Below are 26,686 nucleotides of genomic sequence, written 5' to 3' on the forward strand. Positions count from 1 at the left end.
TGTTGACCATAATTTCAATTCCATTTGCTAACCCAGAGACATTTTATTAATTTGCAGTGTCTGAGTTTAGTATTATGAACATCAGTTATAATTCAATATAGCAAATACATGTTGAGGAACTGCTGTCTGCCTAGCACTGGGTAGACCCTGTGGAAGGTAGAAAACAAGCGGGACCACCCGACCGTCAGTATTTTCAGTCTTATCACCAAATAAGGCAGACACGTATGAACTGGATAAATAAAAAAACAGGGGTGTTTAAAAAGCATGCTGTTCAATGAGTATGTGTTCCTGCTGTTACTCAATTGTCAAAAGCAGTGATATGGATGGAAAGATGAGAGAGCCTTGAGTGGCCAATGAGGGTTTTATGGGGAGAGGACAACGTGTAACTGGAAAGGTTGGTATATGGTGAGAAATAGCATGTGGCAAGTCTCAGACCTGAGATGACTGTGGGGTTTGGAGGGACAGTGTGGAGATGGGGGACTGTCCAGCAGGAGCCCAGCATGCCCGCTGGCAGCAGTGGAGTGGGGCTGGTTAACAGGAATAGTCTGGAAACAATAGGGAGTAGCTGAGTGGGATTCTGACATGAGGAAACGCAATACTTTAAGCATTTATATTGTACTTTTTGTATGTAAAGGATGTGGGAAATTGGGCCAAAGCTGAGGTTATAGTTTTCCTAAAATGGGTCATTTCCTTTTTTTTTTTTAAACTAAAGCCTGCAGCCCCTTTCCATTTCCACTTCTACAGAGGCAATCTCTTTCAACAGTATTAGCTGATTCTTTTGCTATTTTCCTGTAAATCTCTATATAACATGCTTGTATTGCTACTTCTTGATTTGATTTAGGCATTATCTATTCTGTTAACCTCCCACTGTAAAAGGGGAGGATTTATCTGTTTCTTTTTCTTTGCTCCCATCACACATACATACCCTTCCAATTCTCCACCCTCAATATGGCTCAGTTGTAATTTTGGTTGTGCCAATATTCACTATTTACATTAGAGACTATACAGGCACTACATACAATTATACCGTGTCACAAACTATGGTTTTTCTCTCTCCTGCAAAACTTTTAATTAATAATTACTAATTGCCTGCTTAGTGTTCTGTATGCTTATCGCTATCACTGAATATTTGCTTGGTCTTATATGTCTTTTATCACTGTGTTAACCCCAGTCTCAGCCTGTTATTTTGATGGTTCCACCGTCTTGAAGAACTCTACTCTGGAATCTTCTTATGTGCTGCACCTCACATTCCTGCTTTCCATGGCTGGTATTCAGCTGCCATCCTGGGATATGCCCCTGCCATCATTCTGGCAATTCTCTTTATTTCTCTTCTGTGTCAGGTCTTTCCTAGTGTGCTCCCTCTTCTTGGTGTAACATATCCTCCATTAGTTTTCTCAGCAAGAGGGCATGAGGGGTAAAATATTTTGAGACTTCACATGCATGAAAATGTTTTTATCCCACCCAAACACTTAATGATAGTTTGGCTTGATGTTTTTTCTTGGAATTAGTTTTCTTTCAGAATTTTGAAGGCATTGCTCCATGATCTTATAATTTCTAGTGTTGAGAAGTTGAAGCCATTTAAATTCCTGAGTTTTCTAGGTGACCCATTCTTCTCCCCCCTCCTTCTATTTTTGGGAGGGCTTTTCCCCCTCTGTTCTGATTTCAGTGTTTTGCCTCTGGGTGGGTCTGTTTGTACCCATCGTGCTGGGTGCTTGTTGAACATTTTCAGTCTGGAAACTCATGTCCTTTAATTCTGGGATATTTTCCTGTAATATTGCATGATTTTCTTCCATCCATATTATCTTTTCTCTCCTTTTACAACACCTGTTCTTAGCTCTTGGATGTCTAGAGACAGTTCTTTAGTTTTCTTACCCTTTCTCTCCTGTTTTCTGTTCTTTATATTTTTGTTTTGTTTTCTGGGAGATTTTCTTACATTTATCTTCCAACCTTTAAAAAGAAAATTTTTTCTGTAATCATATTCTTTACTTCTAAGGAGTCTTTTTAGTCTCTCAATATTCCTTTTTAAAGATATGTAGTTCTTGTTTCATGGATACAATATTTCTTCTTAGAGCACTGAAGATATTAACTACGATTGAATTTTTTCCCCCTGAAATTTTCATCTTCCTCTTATGGTTTTTGTTACCACTGAGTTGCTTTGTTTGTGCTTGTTTATTTGGTCTCTGTCTGTCACATTAGAGGCTTTTCTTAGATGACTGTTAATCCTGAATACTTTAAAGATTAGTTCAATAAAGTGCCAATTGAAAGCTCTGAGAGTGTGGGTGGGGCTTGACAGCTATGCAGGTCACAATAATGGGATCTAACTGGGGTGTTTTATTGGAAAATCCTCAATATAATTTGCCTCATGTCTTTGCTTCTGGGCTGGTCAGATATCTCAAAGAAGACTCTTACAGGCTTCTGCCTGAAGGTCTAGCTGACAGCTTCCTGGGAGTCAAATGAGAGAAGGGATCTGGGGTTCTCAGCATCCAATATGTATACTTTTATTTAATCCCTCTAATCTAAGTAAGGTCCCCTGCCAACTGTGCCTGATATATCCGCTAATCCAGACGTGCTTTGTTCCACTCTTTCCAGTTAATAAACATCAGTCCCTGTGGAGGTGGGGGAGGAGCTATTGCCAGGTGAGGACCTGGATGCTACTTCTAGCTCTCTTCTCCTTTTACCCTACCTCCAGAGTTAATTCATGCCATCAATCTCTGAGCCTTTTAGCAGATTCTGAATTGTAAATCAGGCTAGTGCTTCTCCTGCCTGGCACGGGCTTTAGATTGGTTACTTGGATATGCTGTCATACTTCTTGGATATGCTGTCATACTTGGATATGCTTTTCAACTTCTAAAATGCTGATACTGTTGTCCCCTCTGCCATTCTACCCATAATTCCATAGGGGGCTGAGGTAGATTCCATCTGTTCCCACATTCTACAGTGGAACATTTTAGAATAAAACTCCAAGTATACATATTTGTCATGTGTCTCTTCCTTATAAAACTAGCATACCTGGGAAAAATAAACATTTAACCTAGTGTTTTATAATTTGGCTGCATGGTAAATGAACTGAATTAGGATCAGACAAAAGAATGATGGTTTTTCTTTGTGTATTTCATAGTAAATTGATGTGTGTTTTTTTAATAGGTTGTGGTTCCAATACCTTCATGGTTAACAAGAACCAGAGAATCTGTCACAGATGATCCTCAGAAATTCTCAACGGAATTGTCTATAATTTTTAAGTATTCTCCGTTTAAAACTGAAGCTGAATTGATGCAGCAGTTTGATGTGATCTATGGGAAATGTGGTAAGATCATCACAGCCCTGAAATTTTGATGTGAAAGTATTTGTTTTCAGTGTCTTATGAAAGACTATAAATATGATTTCGTATTTTCTTCTATTTACAATATCACATGGAGTCTCATATGGGGCAGTTATTCATTTTATTTATATAAGTTTTGTCTCAGGAGAGTCCAAACAGGAATAATTCTTAAGTCCCTGACATTGGGAGAAAAGTTTGTACTTGTGTGAGCTTGGTGAAACTGGATAAGAAGAGGATGATACAGGCTATTACCGCAGGGAATCACAGTCTCTGCACCAGATGCTATACTGAAGCATCAATGATTAGATGATGCCAGGGTTTATAAGAGAGTTAGCAATTTATAAAATAACGAATCCAGGTTTCTGTGCCAGTCTTTCTCCAGACTTCTAGCACTTTTCATATCTGGAAGCAAAAAGATTCCTACTCTAGAGAAAACTATTTGCATTCTACTTTTTGTAATGTTTATATGCAAAATTCTGTTGTGTTTATATTAAAATTCTGTTTTATGTTATGCTTATAGCAAATTCTGAGATTTTTTTTTTGTGACTTGGCCTGTGGTTACCTTCAAAATTTCTTCTCTAAACCTGTGTCATTTTGTTTAAAAGTGATGTTTTATGTCATCCTTTTCCCTTTCTCACAGCAGAAAAATAGTGGCAATTAAATAAATATTCATTTCATTAACATATGTGGCATACTTTATGGACAGTTAATGTAATCTCTTAGTTGCCTTCTAATTGTGAAATACTCATATAAATGAAAGATGTATTGTTTCCTGAATACTTTTCTAAATGCTTTATAAAAATTAACTCATTTAATCCTCTAAACAACTCAGTGGTTTAGGTACCTCATGAGCTCCGTCATATAGATTAGAAAACTTAGGTTCAGAGAGGTTAGGAAACTTACCTGAGGTCATTGTGCTAGTAAATGGTTGATCCAGGATGTAACCCAAGTATTTAGGCTCCCAAGTCCAAGTCCAAATTCTTAGTCACTCTGCTGTTCTCCTTTCTGTTTTAGTATTACCAAAAAAAGTGTAATTGGTTGTTCTTAAAATTTCTCTGACAGTGGTGTTTGTCTTGATATTATAATCAATTTCATAAAGAATTTGGATTTTTTTGTTTACTGTGCTTTAGAGCAGGGGTCAGCAAACTCTAGCGCCTGCAGGTCCTATCAGCCCCATAGCTGTTTTTGTTAATAAATTTTTATTGGAAATAGCCTCATCATTCATTTGTGTATTCCCTACGGCAGCTTTCATGCTACAGCTGTGGAGTTGAGTTGTGAGTAGATGTGAGAGGCCTGCAAAGCCTGAAGTAGTTATTATCTGGCCCTTTACAGAAAAAGTTTACCAACACCTGTTTCAGGGTCTAAAAGCAGTACTTCATATTTATACAAATGTTGAAAATTCATCTTTGTTCTTATGTGCATTGACTTCAGTTCTGCCAGTGAGAGCTTTGCCTATAATACAAATTTGGTTCAGGCTTCTAACAGTTTTTGTAATGCAAATTATGAACAGAGTTCCAAAGTTTAAGAATCCACATTGAAAGACATAATGAATAGTAAAAAGAAGCGCTATACTGTAGAAACTCAACACTGTTTGGCAGAGAGTGGAATTTGCTATAAGACGTATATCTTGGAACTTATCCAAGCGTATTATTTACTGAAGTACAAAAAGAAATTTGGTCTATAGCAGGCTTAATTCCATAGGTGAGATAATAGCACCATGACTAACACATAGTATAGTTAAATATTGATGAGTCAAATATCTATTTTTCCACTAGGTACTTTGCTGGTTATTTATAACTTGAAGCTTCTGCTTAGTGGAGAACCTGAGTTGGATGTTAAAACTGACAAGGAAGATATACTGATGGCTGGAGCTCTTGAGGAGTGAGTAATATGAGTGTTTGTCAGAACAGGTGTCAACAATGGCAGTGAGCTGGAGTTAGGAGCTCTACATCCTTGCTCCAGGTTGGGGGCCACCAGGCCTTGTCTCTAGAACAATTAATTTTACCCCAGCTACAGATGAAGTAAGTTAGGCTAGACAACTGATTCCCAAACCTGGCTGAGCCTCTGAGTGATGTAGGTAGCTTCTTGAGAAGTATAGGATCCTATCTCATACCAAAGGTACTGAGTCAGAATCTCCAGATATCAAGCCTAGGAATCAATATTTTTTATATGTTCCACAGGTGATTCAGAGGAATATGACTGAATGACAATTCAGAATGGCCCTATGAACTGTATACTTCCAGTTTATAAATAAATAAATGGACATTCATTTTTCTTGGCTACTGGGGATCCGTAGGAAACAGAATTGAGAAAACAGTAGTGGGCATGGGTGAAAAAGTGTGGAGAAATATGAAATAGTAATTAACCCTGGATTTCTCTAAAGTAACTTTGAAATTAAAACTTATTAGCTTGAACCTATAGTCTCTTAGTGTCAGCATGCTAGAGCTAGACGGGATTTATTTTTTTAACATCTTTATTGGAGTATAATTGCTTTACAATGTTGTGTTAGTTTCTGCTGTGTAACAAAGTGAATCAGCTCTATGTATACATACATCCCCATATCCCCTCCCTCTTGCGTCTTCCTCCCACCCTCCCTATCCCACCCCTCTAGGTGGTCACAAAGCACCAAGCTGGTCACCCTGTGCTATGAAGCTGCTTCCCACTAGCTATGTATTTTACATTTGTTAGTGTATATATGTCAATGCTACTCTCTCACTTTGTCCCAGCTTACCCTCCCCCCTCCCCATGTCCTCAAGTCCATCCTCTACATCTGTGTCTTTATTCCTGTCCTGGCCCTAGGTACATCAGAATCATTTTTGTTTGTTTGTTTTAGATTCCATATATATGTGTTAGCATATGGTATTTGTTTTTCTCTTTCTGAGTTACTTCACTCTGTATGACAGACTCTAGGTCCATCCACCTCACTACAAATAACTCCATTTCTTTTTATGTCTGAGTAATATTCCATTGTATATAGGTGCCACATCTTTATCCATTCATCTGTCAATGGACATGTAGGTTGCTTCCATATCCTGGCTACTGTAAATAGTGCTGCAGTGAACATTGTGGTACATGTCTCTTTTTGAATTATGGTTTTCTCAGGGTATATGCCCAATAGTGGGATTGCTGGGGCATATGGTAGTTCTATTTTTAGATTTTTAAGGAACCTCCATACTGTTCTCCATAGTGGCTCTATCAATTTACATTCCCAGCAACAGTGCAAGAGGGTTCCCTTTAGAGCTAGAAGGGATTTTAAAGGAATTTAATCTAGTCAGATTCATTTCATGAACCATTGTGGTGCAGTAGAAATATAGTGAGAGCCGGATAGCCTCATACACTAGAGTGCAGACAGCAGAAGCAAGAACTACAGTCCTGCAGCCTGTGGAACAAAAACCACATTCACAGAAGATAAGACAAGATGAAAAGGCAGAGGACTATGTACCAGATGAATGAACAAGATAAAACCCCAGAAAAACAACTAAATGAAACAGAGATAGGCAATCTTCCAGAAAGAGAATTCAGAATAATGATAGTGAAGATGATCCAGGACCTCGGAAAAAGAATGGAGACAAAGATCGAGAAGATGCAAGAAATGTTTAACAAAGATCTAGAAGAATTAAAAAACAAACAAACAGAGGTGAACAACACAATAACTGAAATGAAAAATACACTAGAAGGAATCAATAGCAGAGTAACTGAGGCAGAAGAACGGATAAGTGACCTGGAAGACAGAATGGGGGAATTCACTGCTGCAGAACACAATAAAGAAAAAAGAAAGAAAAGAAATGAAGAAAGCATAAGATACCTCATAGAAGAGAGAGAAAAGGACCTGAGAAAATATTTGAAGAGATTATAGTCAAAAACTTCGCTAACATGGGAAAGGAAATAGCCACCCAAGTCCAGGAAGCACAGAGATTTCCATACAGGATAAGCCCAAGGAGAAATATGCTGAGACACACAGTAATCAAATTGGCAAAAATTAAAGACAAAGAAAAATTATTGAAAGCAGCAAGGGAAAAACAACAAATAACATACCAGGGAACTCCCATAAGGTTAACAGAGGATTTCTCAGCAGAAACTCTACAAGCCAGAAGGAAGTGGAATGATATACTTAAAGTGATGAAAGGGAAGAACCTACAACCAAGATTACTCTACCCAGCAAGGATCTCATTCAGATTTGATGGAGAAATCAAAAGCTTTACAGACAAGCAAAAGCTAAGAGAATTCAGCACCACCAAACCAGCTCTACAACAAATGCTAAAAGAATTTCTCTAAGTGGGAAACACAAGAGAAGAAACGGACCTACAAAAACAAACCCAAAACAGTTAAGAAAACGGTAATAGGAACATACATATTGATAATTACCTTAAACGTGAATGGATTAAATGCTCCAACCAAAAGACACAGGCTCACTGAATGGATACAAAAACAAGACCCATATATATGCTGTCTACAAGAGACCCACTTCAGACCTAGGGACACATACAGATTGAAAGTGAGGGGATGGAAAAAATATTCCATGCAAATGGAAATCAAAAGAAAGCTGGAGTAGCAATACTCATATCAGATAAAATAGACTTTAAAATAAAGAATGTTACAAGAGACAAGGAAGGGCACTACATAATGATCAAGGGATCAATCCAAGAAGAAGATATAACAATTATAAATATGTATGCACCCAACATAGGAGCACCTCAATACATAAGGCAACTGCTAACAGCTCTAAAACAGGAAATCGCCAGTAACACAAAAATAGAGGGGGACTTTAACACCTCACTTACACCAATGGACAGATCATCCATACAGAAAATTAATAAGGAAACACAAGCTTTAAATGACACAATAGACCAGATAGATTTAATTGATATTTATAGGACATTACATCCAAGAACAGCAGATTATACTTTCTATTCAGGGCGCATGGAACATTCTCCAGGATAGATCATATCTTGGGTCACTAATCAAGCCTCAGTAAGCTTAAGAAAATTGAAATCATATCAAGCATCTTTTCTTACCACAAGGCTATGAGATTAGAAATCAGTTGCAGGGAAAAAAATGTAAAAAACACAAACACATGAAGGCTAAACAATATGTTACTAAATAAGCAAGAGATCACTGAAGAAATCAAAGAGGAAATAAAAAAATACCTAGAGACAAATGACAATGAACACACAACGAACCAAAACCTATGGGATGCAGCAAAAGCAATTCTAAGAGGGAAGTTTATAGCTATACAAGCCTACCTCAAGAAACAAGAAGAATCTCAAATAAACAATCTAATGTTACACCTAAAGGAATTAGAGAAAGAAGAACAAACAAAACCCAAGTTAGCAGAAGGAAAGAAGTCATAAAGATCAGAGCAGAAATAAATGAAATAGAAACACAGAAAATAGTAGCAAAGATCAATAAAACTAAAAGGGCGTTCTTTGAGAAAATAAAAAAAATAGAGAAACCATTAGCCAGACCCATCAAGAAAAAGAGGGAGAGGACTCAAATCAATAAAATTAGAAACGAAAAAGGAGAAGTTACAAAAGACACCACAGAAATACAAAGTTTCCGAAGAGACTACTACAGGCAACTCTATGCCAATGAAATGGACAACCTGGAAGAAATGGACAAATTCTTAGAAAGGTATAACCTTATAAGACTGAACCAGGAAGAAATAGAAAACATGAACAGACCAATCACAAGGAAATTGAAACTGTGATTAAAAATCTTCCAACAAACAAAAGTCCAGGACAAGATGGCTTCACAGCTGAATTCTATCAAACACTTAGAGAAGAGTTAACACCCATCCTTCTCAGTCTCTTTCAAAAAATTGCAGAGGAAGGAAAACTTCTAAACTCATTCTATGAGGCCACCATCACCCTGATACCAAAACCAGACAAAGGTACTACAAAAAAAGAAAATTACAGACCAATATCACTGATGAATATAGTTGCAAAAATCCTCAACAAAATACTAGCAAACAGAATCCAACAGCACATTAAAAGGATCATACACCATGATAAAGTGGGATTTATCCCAGGGAAGCAAGGATTCTTCAATATATGCAAATCAATCAATGCGATACACCATATTAACAAATTGAAGAATAAAGACCATATGATCATCTTAATAGATGCAGAAAAAGCTTTTGACAAAATTCAACACCCATTTATGATAAAAACTCTCCAGAAAGTGGGCATAGAGGGAACCTACCTCAACATAATAAAGGCCATATGTGACAAACCCACGGCAAACACTCTCAATGGTGAAAAACTGAAGGCATTTCCTCTAAGATCAGGAACAAGACAAGGACGTCCACCCTCACCACTATTATTCAGCATAGTTTTGGAAGTCCTAGCCACTACAATCAGAGAAGAAAAAGAAATAAAGAGAATACAAATTGGAAAAGAAGAAGTAGAACTCACTGTTTGCAGATGACATGATACTATACATAAAGAATCTTAAAGATGCCACCCAGAAACTGCTAGAGCTAATCATTGAATTTGGTAAAGTTTCAGGATACAAAATTAATGCACAGAAATCTCTTGCACTCCTATACACTAACGATGAAAAATCTGAAAGAGAAATTAAGGAAACAACCCCATTTACCATTGGAACAAAAAAAATAAAATACCTAGGAATAAACCTACCTAGGAAGACAAAAGACCTGTATGCAGAAAACTATAAGACACTGATGAAAGAAATTAAAGATGATACCAACAGATGGAGAGATATACCATGTTCTTTGATTGGAAGAATCAATATTGTGAAAATGACTATACTACCCAAAGCAATCTACAGATTCAGTGCAATCCCTATCAACATACCAATGGCATTTTTTACAGAACTACAACAGAAAATCTGAAAATTTGTATGGAGACACAGAGGACCCTGTGTTGCCAAAGCTGTCCTGAGGGAAAAAAATGGCATTGGAGGAATCACACTCACTGACTTCAGACTATACTACAAAGCTACAGTAATCAAGACAATATGGTACTGTCACAAAACCATAAATATAGGTCAATGGAATGGGATAGAAAGCCCAGAGATAAACCCATGCACCTATGGTCAACTAATCTATGATAAAGGAGGCAAGGATATACAATGGAGAAAAGACAGTCTCTTCAATAAGTGGTACTGGGAAAAATGGACAGCTACATGTAAAAGAATGAAATGAGAACATTCCCTAACACCATACACAAAAATAAACTCAAAATGGGTTAGAGACCTAAATGTAAGACCGGACACTATAAAACTCTTAGAAGAAAACATAGGAAGAACACTCTTTGATATAAATCACAGCAAGATATTTTTTAATCCATCTCCTAGAGTAATGGAAATAAAAACAAAACTAAACAAATGGGACTTAATGAAACTTCAAAGCTTTTGCACAGCAAAGGAAACAATAAACAAGACGAAAAGACAACCCTCAGAATGGGAGAAAACATTTGAAAATGAATCAACGGACAAAGGATTAATCTGCAAAATATATAAACAGCTCATGCACCTCAATATTAAAAAAACAAACAACTCAATTCAAAAATGAACAGAAGACCTGAATAGACATTTCTCCAAAGAAGACATACAGATGGCCAAGAGGCACATGAAAAGCTGCTCAACATCACTGTTAGAGAAATGCAAATCAAAACTACACTGAGGTATCACCTCACACCAGTCAGAATGGGTATCATTAGAAAATCTACAAACAACGAATGCTGGAGAGGGTGTGGAGAGAAGGGAACCCTCTTGCTCTGTTGTTGGGAATGTAATTTGATACAGCAACTATGGAGAACAGTATGGACGTTCCTTAAAAATCTAAAAATAGAATTACGATATGACCCAGCAATTCCACTACTGGGCATATACCCAGAGAAAACCGTAATTCAAAAAGACACATGCACCCCAATGTTCATTGCAGCACTATTTACAAAGCCAGGTCATGGAAGCAACCTAAATGCCCATTGACAGACGAATGAATAAAGAAGGTGTGGTACATATTTACAATGGAATATTCCTCAGCCATAAAAAGGAATGAAATTGGTTTATTTGTAGAGATGTGGATGGGTCTGGAGACTGTCCTATCGAGTGAAGTAACTCAGAAAGGGAAAAACAAATGTTGTATATTAACGCATATATGTGGAACCTAGAAAATGGTACAGATGAACCGGTTTGCAGAGCGGAAATTGAGACACAGAAGTAGAGAAAAGACGGATGGACACCAAGGTGGGAAAGTGGTGGGGGTGGGGGGGGGTGGTATGAATTGGGAGATTGGGATTGACATGTATACACTGATGTGTGTAAAATGGATGACTAATAAGAACCTGCTGTATAAAAATATATATAAAATAAAAATTTTTTAAAAAAGGAAATATAGTGAGAGCCAAAATATGAACCATGTATGTCATTATAAATTTATTAGGAGGTACATTAAGAAAAGTAGAAAGAAACAGATGAAATTAATTTAATAATTTTTTAATAGATCTTCATTGGAGAATAATTGCTTCACAATACCCGGTTAGTTTCTGTTGCACAGCAAAGCGAGTCAGCCATATGCATACACATGTCCGCATATCCCCTCCCACCTTATCCTCCCTCCCATCCTCCCTATCCCATCCCTGTAGGTCCTCACAAAGCACCGAGCCGTTCTCTCTGTGCTATGCTGCTGCTTCCCACCAGCCAGCTGTTTTACATTGGTAGTGTATATATGTCGATGCTACTCTTACTTTGCCCCAGGTTCGCCCTCCCACCCCATGTCATCAAGTCCATTCTCTATGTCTACCTCTAGGTTCATCAGTACCATTTTTTTTTTTTAAGATTCCATATATATGCGTTAGCATATGGTATTCGTTTTTCTCTTTCTGACTTACTTCGCTCTGTGTGGCAGTCTCTAGGTCCATCCACCTCACTATAAATAACTCAATTTCATTTCTTTTTATGGCTGAGTAATATTCCATTGTATATATGTGCCACGTCTTCTTTATCAATTCATCTGTTGATGGACATTTCAGTTGGTTCCATGTCCTGGCTATTGTATATAGTGCTGCAGTGAACATTGTGGTGCATGCCTTCTTTTGAATTACGGTTTTCTCAGGGTATATGCTCAGTAGTGATATTGCTGGGTCATATGGTAGTTCCATTTTTAGTTTTTTTTTTTTTAGTTTTTTAAGGAACCTCCATACTGTTTTCCATAGTGATTGTATCAAATTTACATTCCCACCAACAGTGTAGGAGGGTTCCCTTTTCACCACACCCTTTCCAGCATTTATTGTTTCTAGTATTTTTGATAATGGCCATTTTGACCTGTGTGAGGTGATACCTCATTGTAGGTTTGATTTGCATTTCTCTGATAATTAGTGATGCTGAGCATCTTTTTATGTGGCTCTTGGCCGTCTGTATGTCTTCCTTGGTGAAATGTCTATTTAGGTCTTCCACCCATTTTTTAACTGGATTCTTTGTTTTTTTGATATTGATCTCCATGAGCTCTTTGTATATTTTGGAGATTAACCCTTTGTCTGTTGTTTCATTTGCAAATATTTTCTCCCATTCTGAGGGTTGTCTTTTTGTCTTGTTTATGGTTTCCTTTGCTGTGCAAAAGCTTTTAAGTTTCATTAAGTCCTATTTGTTTATTTTTTAAATTTCTGTTAATCTAGGAGATGGGTCAAAAAAGATGTTGTTGTGGTTTATGTCAAAGAGTGTTTTTTCTATGTTTTTCCTCTAAAAGTTTTATTGTGTCTGGTCTCACATTTAAGTCTTTAATCGATTTTGAGTTTATTTTTCTGTATGGTGTTAGGTAGCGTTCTAATTTCATTCTTTTACATGTAGCTGTCCAGTTTTCCCAACACCACTTATTGAAGAGGCTGTCTTTTCTCCATTGTATGTTCTTGCCTTCTTTGTCGTAAATTAGGTGCCCATATGTGCGTGGGTTTATCTCTGGGCATCCAATCCTGTACCATTGATCTATATTTCTCTTTTTGTGCTGGTACCATAATGTCTTGATTACTGTAGCTTTGTGGTACAGTTTGAAGTCGGGGAGCCTGCTTCCTCCAACTCCGTTTTTCTTTCCCAAGATTGCTTTGGCTATTCGGGGTCTTTTGTGTTTCCATATGAATTGTAATATTTTTGTTCTATTTCTGTAAAAAATGCCATTGGTAATTTGACAGGGATTGCACTGAATCTGTAGGTTGCTTTGGGTAGTATAGTCATTTTCACAATATTGATTCTTCCAATCCAAGAACATGGTATATTTCTCCATCTGTTTATGTCATCTTTGATTTCTTTCATCAGTGTCTTATAGTTTTCTGAGTACAAGTCTTCACCTCCTTAGGCAGGTTTATTCATTGGTATTTTATTCTTTTTGTTGCAGTGGTAAATGGGGTTGTTTCCTTAATTTCCTTTTCTGATTTTTCATTGTTGGTGTACAAGAATGCCAGATATTTCTGTGCATTAATTTTGTATCCTGCAACCTTATGAAATTCATTGATTAGTTCAAGTAGCTCTCTGGTGGCATCTTTAGAATATTCTATGTATAGTGTCATGTCATCAGCAAATAGTGACAATTTTACTTCTTTTCCAATTTGTATTCCTTTTATTTCTTTTTCTTCCCTGATATCTGTGGCTAGGACTTCCAAAACTGTGTTGAATAAGAGTGGTGAGAGTGGACATTCTTGTCTTTTTCCTGATTCTAGTGGAAATGCTTTCCATTTTTCACCATTGAGTATGATGCTAGCTGTGGGTTTGTCATATATGGCCTTTATTATGTTGAGGTAGTTTCCCTCTATGCCTATTTTCTGGAGAGTTTTTATCATAAATGGGTGTTGAATTTGGCAAAGTTTTTTCTGCATCTATTGAGACGATCCTATGGTTTTTATTCTTCAGTTTGTTAATATGGTGCATCACATTGATTGATTTGTATATATTGAAGAATCCTTGCATCCCTGGGATAAATCACACTTGATCATGGTGTATGATCCTTTTAGTGTGCTGTTGGATTCTGTTCACTAGTATTTTGTTCAGGATTTTTGCATCTATGTTCATCAGTGATATTGATGTATAATTTTCTTTTTTTGTGATATCTTTTTCTGGTTTTGGTATCAGGGTGATGGGGGCTTTGTAGAATGAATTTGGGAGTGCTTCCTCCTCTGCAATTTTTTGGAAGAGTTTGAGAAGTATCGGTGTTAGCTCTTCTCTAAATGTTTGATAGAATTTGCCTGTGAATCCATCTTGTCCTGGACTTTTGTTTGTTGGAAGATTTTTAATTACAGTTTCATTTCGTTACTTGTGATAGGTCTGTTTATATTTTCTAATTCTTCCTGGTTCAGTCTTGGAAAATTGTACCTTTCCAAGAATTTGTCCATTTCTTTGTGGTTGTCCATTTTATTGGAATATAGTTGTTTGTAGTAGTCTTTTATAATCCTTTGTATTTCTCCAGTGTCAGTTGTGATTTCTCCTTTTTTATTTCTAATTTTATTGATTTGCATCCTCTCCCTTTTTTTCTTGATGAGTCGGGCTAAGGGTTTATCAAGTTTGTTTATCTTCTCAAAGAACCAGCTTTTAGTTTTATTGATCTTTGGTATTGTTTTCTTCATTTCTGTTTCATTTATTTCTGCTTTGATCTTTATGATTCCTTTCTTTGTACTGACTTTTGGTTTTCTTTGTTCTTCTTTCTGTAGTTGTTTTAAGTGCAGTTTAGATTGTGTATTTGAGATTTTTGTTGTTTCTTGAGGTGAGATTGAATTGCTATAAACTTCCCTCTTAGAACTGCTTTTGCTGCGTCCCATAGGTTTTGGGTTGTCGTGTTTTCGTTGTCATTTTTTTCTATGTTTTTTAAAATTTCTTCTTTGATTTCTTCAGTGATATCCTGGTAATTTAGTAGCACACTGTTTAACCTCCATGTATTTGTGTTTTTTATAGTTTTTTTCCTGTAATTGATTTCCAGTCTCATAGCACTGTGGTCTGAAAAGATGCTTGATATGATTTCAATTTTCTTAAATATTCCAAGGCTTCATTTGTGACCCAAGACATGATCTATCCTGGAGAATGTTCCATGTGTACTTGAGAAGAAAGTGTATTCTGCCACTTTGGGGTGGAATGTTATATAAATATCAATTAGATGTATGTGGTCTATTGTATCATTTAAAACTTTTGTTTCCGTATTTATTTTCTGTTTGGATGATCTGTCCATTGGTATAAGTGGGGTGTTAAAGTCCCCTACTATTTTTGTGTTACTGTTAATTTCTTCTTTCATGGTTGTCAGCATTTGCCTTATGTATTGAGGTACTCCTCTGTTGGGTGCATAAACATTTATAATTGTTATATCTTCTTCTTTCATTGACCCTTTGATCAATATGTGGTGTCCCTCTGTATCTCTTGTAGCAGTCTTTATTTTAAAGTCTGTTTATCTGATACAAGTATTGCTACTCCAGCTTTCTTTTGATTTGCGTTTGCACGGAGTATCTTTTTCCATCCCTTCACTTTCAGTCTGTATGTGTCTCTAGGTGTGAAGTGGGTCTTTTATAGAGAGCATATATATATGGGTCTTGTTGTTGTATCTATTGAGCAGTCTGTGTCTTTCCCTTGGGGCATTTAACCATTTATATTCAAGGTTATTATCAATATGTATGTCCCTGTTACCATTTTCTTAATTGTTTTGAGTTTGTTTTTGTGGGTCTTTTTCTTCTCTTGTGTTTTCCACTTAGAGAAGGTTCTTTAGCATTTGTTGTAAAGCTGGTTTGGTGGTGCTGAATTCTCTTAGCTTTTGCTTGTCTGAAAAGCTTTTGACTTCTCCATTGAATCTGAATGAGACTCTTGCTAGGTAGTGTAATCTTGGCTGTAGGTTTTTCTCTTTCATCATTTTAAGAATATCCTGCCACTCCCCTCTGGCCTGCAGAATTTCCACTGAAAAATCAGCTGATAACCTTATGGGGATTCCTTTGTATGTTATTTTTTGTTTTTCCCTTGCTGCTTTTAATACTTTTTCTTTGAATTTAACTTTTGTTAGTTTGATTAATATGTGCCTTGGTGTGTTTTTCCCAGGGTTTATCCTGTATGGGACTTTCTGTGCTTCCCAGACTTGGGTGACTATTTCTTTTCCCATGTTAGGGAAGTTTTCCACTATAATCTCTTTAAGTATTTTCTCAGACCCTTTCTTTTTCTCTTTTCTACTGGGACCCCTATAATTCTAATGTTGGTGTGTTTAGTGTTGTCCCTGAGGTCTCTGAGTTGTCTGCAATTCATTTCATTCTTTTTACTTTATTCTGCTCCTTGGCAGTTATTTCCACCATTTTGTCTTCCAGCTCACTTATTCATTCTGCCTCAGTTATTCTGTTATTGATTCCTTCTAGTGTATTTTTCATTTCAGTTCACTGTGTTATTCATCTCTCTTTTTTGTTCTTTAGTTCTTCTAGATCTTTGTTAAACATTTCTTGTATTTTTCTCAATCTATGCTTCCATTCTATTTACGAGATTCTGGATCACCTTTACTGTCATTACTCTGAATTCTTTTTCAGGTAGATTGCCTATTTCCTCTTCATTTATTTGGTCTTATAGGTTTTCACCTTACTCCTTGCTTTGCTGTCTCATTTCTTTTTTTTTTTTTTATGAGTGGGATTGTTTTCCTGTTTTATTGGTTGTTTGGCCTGAGGCTTCCAGCACTGGAGTTTGTAGGCTATTTTGTAGAGCTGGATCTTGGTGCTGAGATGAAGAACTCTGTGAGACCTCACTCCAATGAATATTCCCTGAGTCTGAGGTTCTCTGTTAGTCCAGTGGTTTGGACTCAGAGCTCCCACCACAGGAGCCATGTGGGTTGACCAAAAAAAAAAAGAGAGCAATAACAAAGTAAAAAATAAAACTAGACTAGGAAGCTAAGAGATATAGAAAGAGAATGTAAAAATAAAAATATAGATGAGTCAGCAACTGGAAGGTACATCAGTACCACAGTAATAAAAAAGAGGAGGAGGGAAAAGAAGAAAAAAAAACGGGGGGGAGGGGAAGGCCTTGGCTGTGGAGAGCGGGTCCTAAGCAAGGGCAAGGTTTGGGTGTTGGGTGGAGCCAATGCTCAGGACCCACAGGGATGAAAAAGGCCCTGGGGACTGTGGGGGGTGGGGCTTAGGCCAAGGAACAGAAGGGGCCCAGGCGTGCCTCCCACCCCTGGTCTCAGAGGGCAGGGGACCTCACCTGGGAGCTTAGTAGGCTTCCTGGGCTCGAGTGGGCAGAGTAAATGCCCTCCTCTCCTCTCCTGCTTCTCTGGTCTGGGAAGGCCCCTCCCACCTGCCTCTCCTGATCTCCCCAGCCTCCCTCCTATGCCCTCAGGACCCACGCGGCCTGGATGGGGCCTTGCGGGGGGATACCAGCTTGGGACTTCAGCAGGCTCCCTGGCCCAAGTGGGTCAGGCGATCGCCCTCTGCTCCTCTCCTGCTCTTCATAGAGAGTCCCTCCCACCTGCCTCTCCTTATCTCCCTGGCCTCAGGGGTGCCGATCTTGTCTGGCCTCTACTTCTCCTCCCCTGCCAGTCCCCCTGTGTCCTACCAGTTCACTCTGGGGTTCCTTCTGTCTCCTTGGGCATCAGGGTCTCCTACCAGTGGCTAGCAGGTGCCCTTGTTGTGGGGAGATGCTAACTCCGTGTCTTCCCACACCTCTGTCTTGACTCCTCCCCCAATAATGTTTTTATTTAATCTGGTAAATATAAAATATTATAATTTCAATTTCTGTATGCAAAATATTGAGACATTTTACATTGTTTTTTTTCCATTCTAAATCTTTGAAATCCAGTGTGTGTTCTACACATATACCACATATCAATTTGTACTAGTGCCCAATAGCCACACATGGCCAGTAGCTACCGTATTGGACAGTGCAGCTTTAGACTAAGATATTGAGACCCAAGTAAACACATCAGCTTAGACAACTTCTTTTTCTTTTTCCTTGGAGGTGAAATTTTGAAAGTTCTTTTACCAGTTAGAGAATTTAACATTTGATAACCTCTTTAGATTAGCTTTTCTATATTTTTCTAATTTATATTTTTTCTCATTTTATTCTAACATGTGGAATTCTTAATTTACACAGAAATGGAGGTTTTTTTCCTTTTGGAAAAAAATATCCTGCCTAATTACTGTTCTGCAATTGCTGGGAACCCTTTTGCCAACATTAATGTGCCAGTGTCAGAAAGGAGGCCTAGAGTTGTTACTGGCAACTCCATTACTGTGTCCTCCTTTTCTTGCTGGCCTTGTCCTCTGCTTAACAGCTGGTTCAAAAAACAATATCTTATACTATTTAAAAGCTTTGAGCTCAAATTTTCCAAAAGTTCTCTCTCAGAGTGCCTTGGCATTTCAACACTAGCATCAAGAAACAATACATTATTAGAGGAATAATTTGACAGCTAATTCTTTGCAAAAAATTCTTACTGTTTCCAGATTGTTTAATGAAGCCAGAAGCTTCTTAAAGCATTTAGACAGTTAATTACAAAATAAAGAAAATGGATCAGACCCAGGACATGTACAATTGACATGGAACATTGTTCACATTGGAATTTTTTGTTTGTTTGACTTTTCAACAAAAATTTTCACACTTTAATCACAAGAGAAGTTTTTTTAAAGACAAGGATGGGGTTTTATGAGGAAGGATTATTGTAAAGAGGAGCCATACTTTCTATACCAAAGATGCTATACATTTCATGGCTTCTGATGTGAGCACCTTGATGGTGTCAAGAAGGGACAGCAGTACCTCCTCCTGGGGATGGGGTAATAATGCCACTGTAGTTTTCTCCTCTAAAAAGTCAGTGGATTCTGACAATAACACCTAATTCCTCTTCACTAAGGGACTAGAAAAACATTAACTCTTAAGGCTGAAAGAATACATCTGGTCCCAAGGTGGCTCTTTTTCTGATTCCTTTTCCATTTATGACTTCTGATCTTTGAACTTCTAATCAGGTACAGTTTACATAATCTTGGTTTCGAGAACAAGTGGTTTGTAATATAACAACGTTTTTACTGTTTCTTTTTCTTCTGGCTATTGTATCCCCTCAAAGCCATTGTGCATGATTTGATATCTGTCCAAAGCAAGTTTCAAACCTTCCAATTGTGTAATTTTCACCTTTAGTCTTCGATGGTGTGGTTCTGCTGATTCTGAAAATAATTTAATTTTCTACATAAGAATAGGAAAATCCAGGCTTTCAGACTTTTGTTTGGCCTCAGAGAAGAGGTTTCCTGGTATTATTTACTTTCTTCCAATTTTGTTTATTGTAAAATCAAAAGTAAAACAATATTTTTTAACTTTTTAAGGAAAAGAATTTCTATATCGTAATTGATTATTTTAAAAATTTATTTATTCATTTATTTAATTTTTGGCTGCATTGGGTCTTTGCTGCTGCACGTGGGCTTTCTCTAGTTGCTAAGAGTGGGGGCTACTCTTTGTTTGCGGTGCACAGGCTTCTCATTGTGGTGGCTTCTCTTGTTGCGGAGCGTGGGCTCTAGGCGTGCAGGCCTCAGTAGTTGTGGCACATGGGCTCAGTAGTTGTGGCTCGCAGGCTTTAGAGAACAGGCTCAGTAGTTGTGGTGCACGGACTTAGTTGCTCCGCGGCATGTGGGATCCTCCCGGACCAGGGCTCGAACCCGTGTCCCCTGCACTGGCAGGCAGATTCTTAACCACTGCGCCATCAGGAAAGCCCCTCATAATTATTAATTTATTATTCCATTCTAGTGTTTTTTAAGTGCAGTTTCTCTTTTTTCATTTATGATTTGCTTCTAAACTTTATTCTAAGTTATACAGTCTTAATAAGCCTCATTTCATAATGATTTCTTGATAAGTGACCACTGAACTGATTCGTCAAAATTTACATAACAATTCCTGTATTTTTGGACAGTGATATTGGTCTCAGTGTTTCACATTATTTGTGGATGATGTTGGAATAAACATATTCATACAGATAGATTTTTTAATTTTTTGAATTATTTTCTTAAGACAGATTCCCAGGATGGGAACCAGTGAGTCAAAGGGTCTGAACTTTGATACAGTTCTTGTGAGTATTTGGTATCAGTTTTAAACTTAAGAATCAAACCCTTTATCGTCCTGCTTTGGGCTGAGGCTCTAAGAGCAGTAATCTGACCATTGGCAGGACCTTGTTTCAAGATGACAGTAACCTCATGAAAATTTCATTAGGAGTGATGTTTAAGCACAGGGCAGTGGCATGTGCTTTGGCAATGTCAGTCTAAAGACAACCTGTTTTCCCTTAAATTAAAAAAATTGTATGTAGATAGATAACAGTCATCTCAGAATTTCAGAATGCAGATGAGGCAGAAGTTCGCATTTAATGTGTGATATATCACACTGCAGTTTGAATCTGTGACTGTGGTATGTGGAGAGTGCTAGGGAAGCGTACAGAGGTTCCAGGGTGACATGCAGAAAGTCAGTTGTATCTGTAGGGAAAGAATCACGTTGAATTATATCATGTTAAACTTAGTTCCCAGAAAGGGAAGAAGATGATATGAAAAATAGCTTTGTAAGAAATCAGAAGAAAATCAAGTGTTTGGAATAAAACGGAGGTGCAGGGGAGGGCTGAGAATACTGAATATTAAAGGAATAAAAGTGGACTAATAACAGAAAACAAGATGCTTCTTTAGAGCTGCTTAGACAATTTTTGTTTATTAGTTTATGTTGTGGTAATTTTTGGAACTCTGAACCAAGTCCCACACCTCAAACCTTTGTAACTTTTCCCCCCACTGAGTTGTATTTTTTTCTTTGAAGTAGTCCATTTGTGCAAAAGAGAATCAGATTAATCCATTTTCTCCTCACTGGTGCCTGTTAGTAACCTTCAGTCACAGTCATACAAATTATTGAAATTTAGAGTCATTTTCAAAGGTCCTGTATTGCTAGAGTGCAGTAGGACTAAGCAAATGGAAGATGACAGGCTGGTGGAGGGTTTTAAAATGAGTCAGTGCCCATCACTACCTCATATGTGGTTAGTATAAATTGGCATCTGCAAAATCTGCAGGGTTGTAATTCTACTTCGGCATTCCTTACTCAGAGAGTTTATGTAGATGCCAGGTGTGGAATTATAATTCTGTAATTTGGATATCTTAAATTTCATTCATAAGACATACAGCTTTTTTATGTGGCTACTGGTATGGAATTATAATTTCATAACTGAGATTTTGAAATTTCATGTAAGATATGCCAGTGAATCCTGGATCCATGTATTAGTTTTCTTTATTCTCTCCTATATCTCACTCTTCCTTGTTTACCTGGTGGTCTATCACCTGTTCCAGGGGCATTAATCTTTGGGGCAGAGGGTGGAGTGTGGATGAAGGGAGGGGCTTCAAGTAGTACACAAATATCAATTTATTGAAAATTATTCAAACCTGCATAAACACACAGATTAGAGTAATAGTGCTTCCTCATTCTCCACACCAGTTCCCTTAGTCTCTCTTCTTCTATAGAAATAATTCTGCAAGTTGAGTTTTTAAATATATCATCTAATTTTTTTCTAGTAATTGTCAGTTTATATTAGATTTAACTCAGACATTTTTCTTCTTAACCTTTTATTTTGAAATAATTTAGACTTTTCAGAAGGGTTGCAAAGATAATACAAAGAATTCCAGTATACTTTGCACTCTGATTCCACAAATGTTATTTTACTGCACTTGCTTTATCTTTCAACCTCTCGCTCTTCCTCTCTTTATATGTACTATGGATCCATGGATTCTCTCTTATTCTCTTTATTCTAAGGGTTATAATCCATCACTATCAATATGAATTTTGTGTCTAAAGTTGTCCTAGATTTGGCTCTGGCTAGTAGGAGACTGTTTAAGCTGAATCTTGTGTTCTTTTCACGTCACCATCATTTTTGAATGTTTCTGTACTTGCTGGAACCACAAGATGTTCCAGGCTCATATTATACTCCTGTTTCCCCTGTCTGCAATAAGCCATTTCTCCAAGGAACCCTGGTTCCCTTTAGTAGATAATGCTATATTTCATTTTAAAAGATAACGCTTTTAAAGATGGTATACTTAATCTTTGAAATAGCTGTATACTGATCAATTATTCTATGTTGGTATATAACAATTTTGCATAATATTCAGTTACTATACACTATAATGTAATGTATAACATGATATTATACATCAACACTCTCCTATTGATGGGACTTCAGTTTTTTCACTCTTTTAACAATGCTGATCTTTATACTTATATTTTGGGGCACATGCACAAGTATTGATATTTCTTTAGTATTCTCAGAAAAAATATTGCCAGATTAAGTGGTGGTAATTTTAAATTTAAATAGTGCTAAAGTATTGTGTGAAATGCTTAAATTTTCTGTGCACCCAACCAATGGTCTGAGTTTTCTTAATGCCCTGATTCTTACCAAGAATTTATATAATCAATCTTTAAAATTTTGCCAGGTAGCAAACGATCAGAACCCAGGCAAAAGTCAGGGAACAGATTTTTCTTCACAGCCCTCAGAAAAACCAACTATGGTGGCATCTTCATCTCACACTTCTAGCCTCTAGAACTGTGAGACAATGAATTTTTGTTGTTTTAAAAAAATTTAGCGGGTAGATTAAATATTTCTCTGCACTCTAGTTTTCTCCTAATTATTGACAAAATTGAGTATATTTTCATGTTTTTTGAACACTTACTTTGCTTCCATAATTTGCTTGTGTGTTTTGCTTATATTTCTATTATGTAGTTTTTCTTGTTGATTTATAGGAATATTTAATTTAGTCTAGCTATTACTACTTTGGGTGTTAAATATGCGGAAAGTATTTTCCTCCAGTCTGACACTTGCCCTTTTTTTAATTGAAATGTTCATTGAGATAATTGTAGACTTACATGCAGTTATAAGAAATAATACAGAGAGAGACCATGTACCCTTTACGCAGCTTGCCCAGTGTTGGCATTTTGCAAAACTATAGTGCAATATTCCAACCAGGATATTGACATTGATACAGTCCGCCAACTTTGATGAAAATCCATCAATCCATCAGCACAAGGATCCTTCCTTTTGCTTTTTATAAATACACATACCTCCTTTTCTCTCTCCCCATTTGACTTTTAACATTGTTAATATTGTCCTTTGTGTTATAGATATTTTTGATTTTTTGAGGTCAATTCTGTCAGTGTTTTCCTTTCTGTGCTTCTTACTTTTGCATTCTAAACTCAGAAAGTCCTTCCTCAGCCAAATGTGTTTTTTCTTATAATCTCTTAACATTTGTAGTTTATTTCTGTATAGCCTTTTAATCCATCTGGAATTTGTTTTTGAAGTGTGTGCACATGGGGAAGGATAGATTAATTTCATGTTTTCCTCATGGATATAGCATTTTTAAAATAGTCCAGCCTTTCTTACTTATTTGAAATGCATTGTCAATATAAACTAGATTTCCACCATACATGGATGTGATTCTAGATAATCTGTTCCTTTTCAATGATGTAATTTTTATTCCTCCCCCATTAGAATTTCTAAATTGCCATAGCCCTTATGATCTGTTTTGTTATTTGGTAAGGGAAGTACCCCTAAGCTCTTTTATAAATTGTCTATGCTTGTAGATGTTCTTTTCTATATGAATTTTTAAAATAAGCTTTTTAAGTTTTATTATAAAAAATTCTTGACATTTTGATTTGTAGTCCATTGAATTTATAGATTAATTGGGGGAGAACTAGCATATTTATGTTTTGGTTCTTATTCCTGTCTTCTATTATATAGCTGAGTGGAGTTTTATAACAGCATAATATATCAAACTAATTAAGAACAGAGCTTTGGTAGTGAGACTGTCTTCAATTTATACTTCTACCTCCTGTGTTATTATGGGGAAGGTAGTTAACCTCACAGAGCCTCAATTTACTCATTTGAGAATGGTAATAATAATAATAGTGTTATATCACAGGTCATTGTGAAGATTAAGCAATGTATGATGTAAAAAGTGCTTAAAACACTTCTTGGCACATAGTTCATACCCAGTAATTGTTAGCTATTATTATTACTTCATATAGCTCTAGTATATTTCTTTTTTTTTGAGATTTTGAATTTTATCTTATTTATTTTTTTATACAGCAGGTTCTTATTAGTTATCCATTTTATACATATTAGTGTATATATGTCAATCCCAGTCTCCCAATTCATCACACCACCACCCGTCCTCCCAGCTTTCCCCCTTGCTGTCCCTATGTTTGTCCTCTACATTTGTGTCTCAATTTCTGCCCTGCAAACCAGTTCATCTGTACCATTTTTCTAGGCTCCACATATATGCGTTAATATACGATATTTGTTTTTCTCTTTCTGACTTACTTCACTCTGAATGACAGTCTCTAGATCCATCCACGTCTCTACAAATGACCCAATTTCTTTCCTTTTTATGGCTGAGTAATACTTCATTGTATATATGTACCACACCTTCTTTATCCATTCCTCTGTCAATGGGCATTTAGGTTGCTTCCATGACCTGGCTATTGTAAATAGTGCTGCAGTGAACAGTGGGGTGCATGTGTCTTTTTGAATTATGGTTTTCTCTGGGTATATGCCCAGTAGTGGAATTGCTGGGTCACATGGTAATTCTACTTTTAGTTTTTTAAGGAACCACTGTACTGTTCTCCATAGTGACTGTATCAATTTACATTCCCACCAACAGTGCAAGAGGGTTCCCTTTTCTCCACACCCTCTCCAGCATTTGTTGTTTGTAGATTTTCTGATGATGCCCATTCTAGCTGGTGTGAGGTGATACCTCATTGTAGTTTTGATTTGCATTTCTTTAATAATTAGTGATGCTAAGCAGCTTTTCATGTGCTTCTTGGCCGTCTTTATGTCTTCTTTGGAGAAATGTCTATTTAGGTCTTCTACCCATTTTTGGATTGTGTTGTTTTTTTTTTTAATATTGAGCTACATGAGCTGTTTATATATTTTGCAGATTAATCCTTTCTCCATTGATTCATATGCAAATATTTTCTCCCATTCTGAGGGTTGTCTTTTTGTCTTGTTTATGGTTTCCTTTGCTGTGCAAAAGCTTTGAAGTTTCATTAAGTCCCATTTGTTTAGTTTTGGTTTTATTTCCATTACTCTGGGAGGGGGATCAAAAAAGATCTTGCTGTGATTTATATCAAAGAGTGTTCTTCCTATGTTTTTCTCTAAGAGTTTTATAGTGTCCGGTCTTACATTTAGGTCTCTAATCCATTTTGAGTTTATTTTTGTGTATGGTGTTAGGTAGTGTTCTCATTTCATTCTTTTACATGTAGCTGTCCAATTTTCCCAGCACCACTTATTGAAGAGACTGTCTTTTCTCCATTGTATATCCTTGCCTCCTTTATCATAGATCAGTTGATCATAGGTGCGTGGGTTTATCTCTGGGCTTTCTATCCTGTTCCATTGATCTATATTTCTGTTTCTGTGCCAGTACCATATTGTCTTGATTACTGTAGCTTTGTAGTATAGTCTGAAGTCAGGGAGTCTGATTCCTCTGGCTCCGTTTTTTTCCCTCAAGATTGCTTTGGCTATTCGGGGCCTTTTGTGTCTCCATACAAATTTTAAGATTATTTGTTCTAGTTCTGTAAAACATGCCATTGGTAATTTGATAGAGATTGCATTGAATCTTTAGATTGCCCTGGGTAGTACAGTTATTTTCACAATATTGATTCTTCCAATCCAAGAACATGGTATATCTCTCCATCTGTTTGTGTCGTCTTTGATTTCTTTCATCAGTGTCTTTTAGTTTTCTGAGTACAGGTCTTTTACCTCCTTAGGTAGGTTTATTCCTAGGTATTTTATTCTTTTTTTGCAGTGGTAAATGGGAGTGTTTCCATAAGTTCTTTTTCAGATATTTCATCATTAGTGTATAGGAATGCAAGAGACTTCTGTGCATTAATTTTGCATCCTGCAACTACCAAATGCATTGGTTAGCTCTAGTATTTTTCTGGTGGCATCTTTAGGATTCTCTATGTATAGTATCATGTCATCTGCAAACAGTGACAGTTTTAGTTCTTCTTTTCCAGTTTGTATTCCTTTTATTTCTTTTTCTTCTCTGATTGCTGTGGCTTGGACTCCAAAACTATGTGGAATAATAGTGGTGAGAGTGGGCATCCTTGTGTTGTTCCTGATCTTAAAGGAAATGCTTCCAGTTTTTCACCTTTGAGAATGATGTTTGCTGGGGGTTTGTCGTATATGGCCTTTATTATGTTGAGGTAGGTTTCTTGTTTGTTGTTTCTTGAGGTAGGATTGTATTGCTATAAACTTCCCTCTTAGAACTGCTTTGCTGCATCCCATAGGTTTTGGATCATCATGTTTTTGTTGTAATTTGTCTCTAGGTACTTTTTGATTTCCTCAGTGATCTCTTGGTTATTTAATAACATATTGTTTGGCCTCCATGTGTTTGTGTTTTTTATGTTCTTTACCCTGTAATGGAT

General features: G+C 36.8%; 1 protein-coding gene across 7 annotated transcripts in view; it reads left to right on the forward strand.

The window, feature by feature from the left end:
• Positions 1–26,686, forward strand: part of MORC1 (MORC family CW-type zinc finger 1) — a 351,409-nt gene that overhangs the window by 190,541 nt on the left and 134,182 nt on the right. For all 7 annotated transcript variants that reach the window (XM_079922605.1, XM_079922604.1, XM_079922607.1 and 4 more), the window contains 2 exons: positions 3,145–3,304; positions 5,095–5,200. In XM_079922605.1, coding sequence (XP_079778731.1) covers positions 3,145–3,304; positions 5,095–5,200 — 266 coding nt within the window. The remainder of the gene's footprint in view (positions 1–3,144; positions 3,305–5,094; positions 5,201–26,686) is intronic.

This window comes from Stenella coeruleoalba (assembly GCF_951394435.1).
Source record: "Stenella coeruleoalba genome assembly, chromosome: 5".
Classification (NCBI taxonomy): domain Eukaryota; kingdom Metazoa; phylum Chordata; class Mammalia; order Artiodactyla; family Delphinidae; genus Stenella; species Stenella coeruleoalba.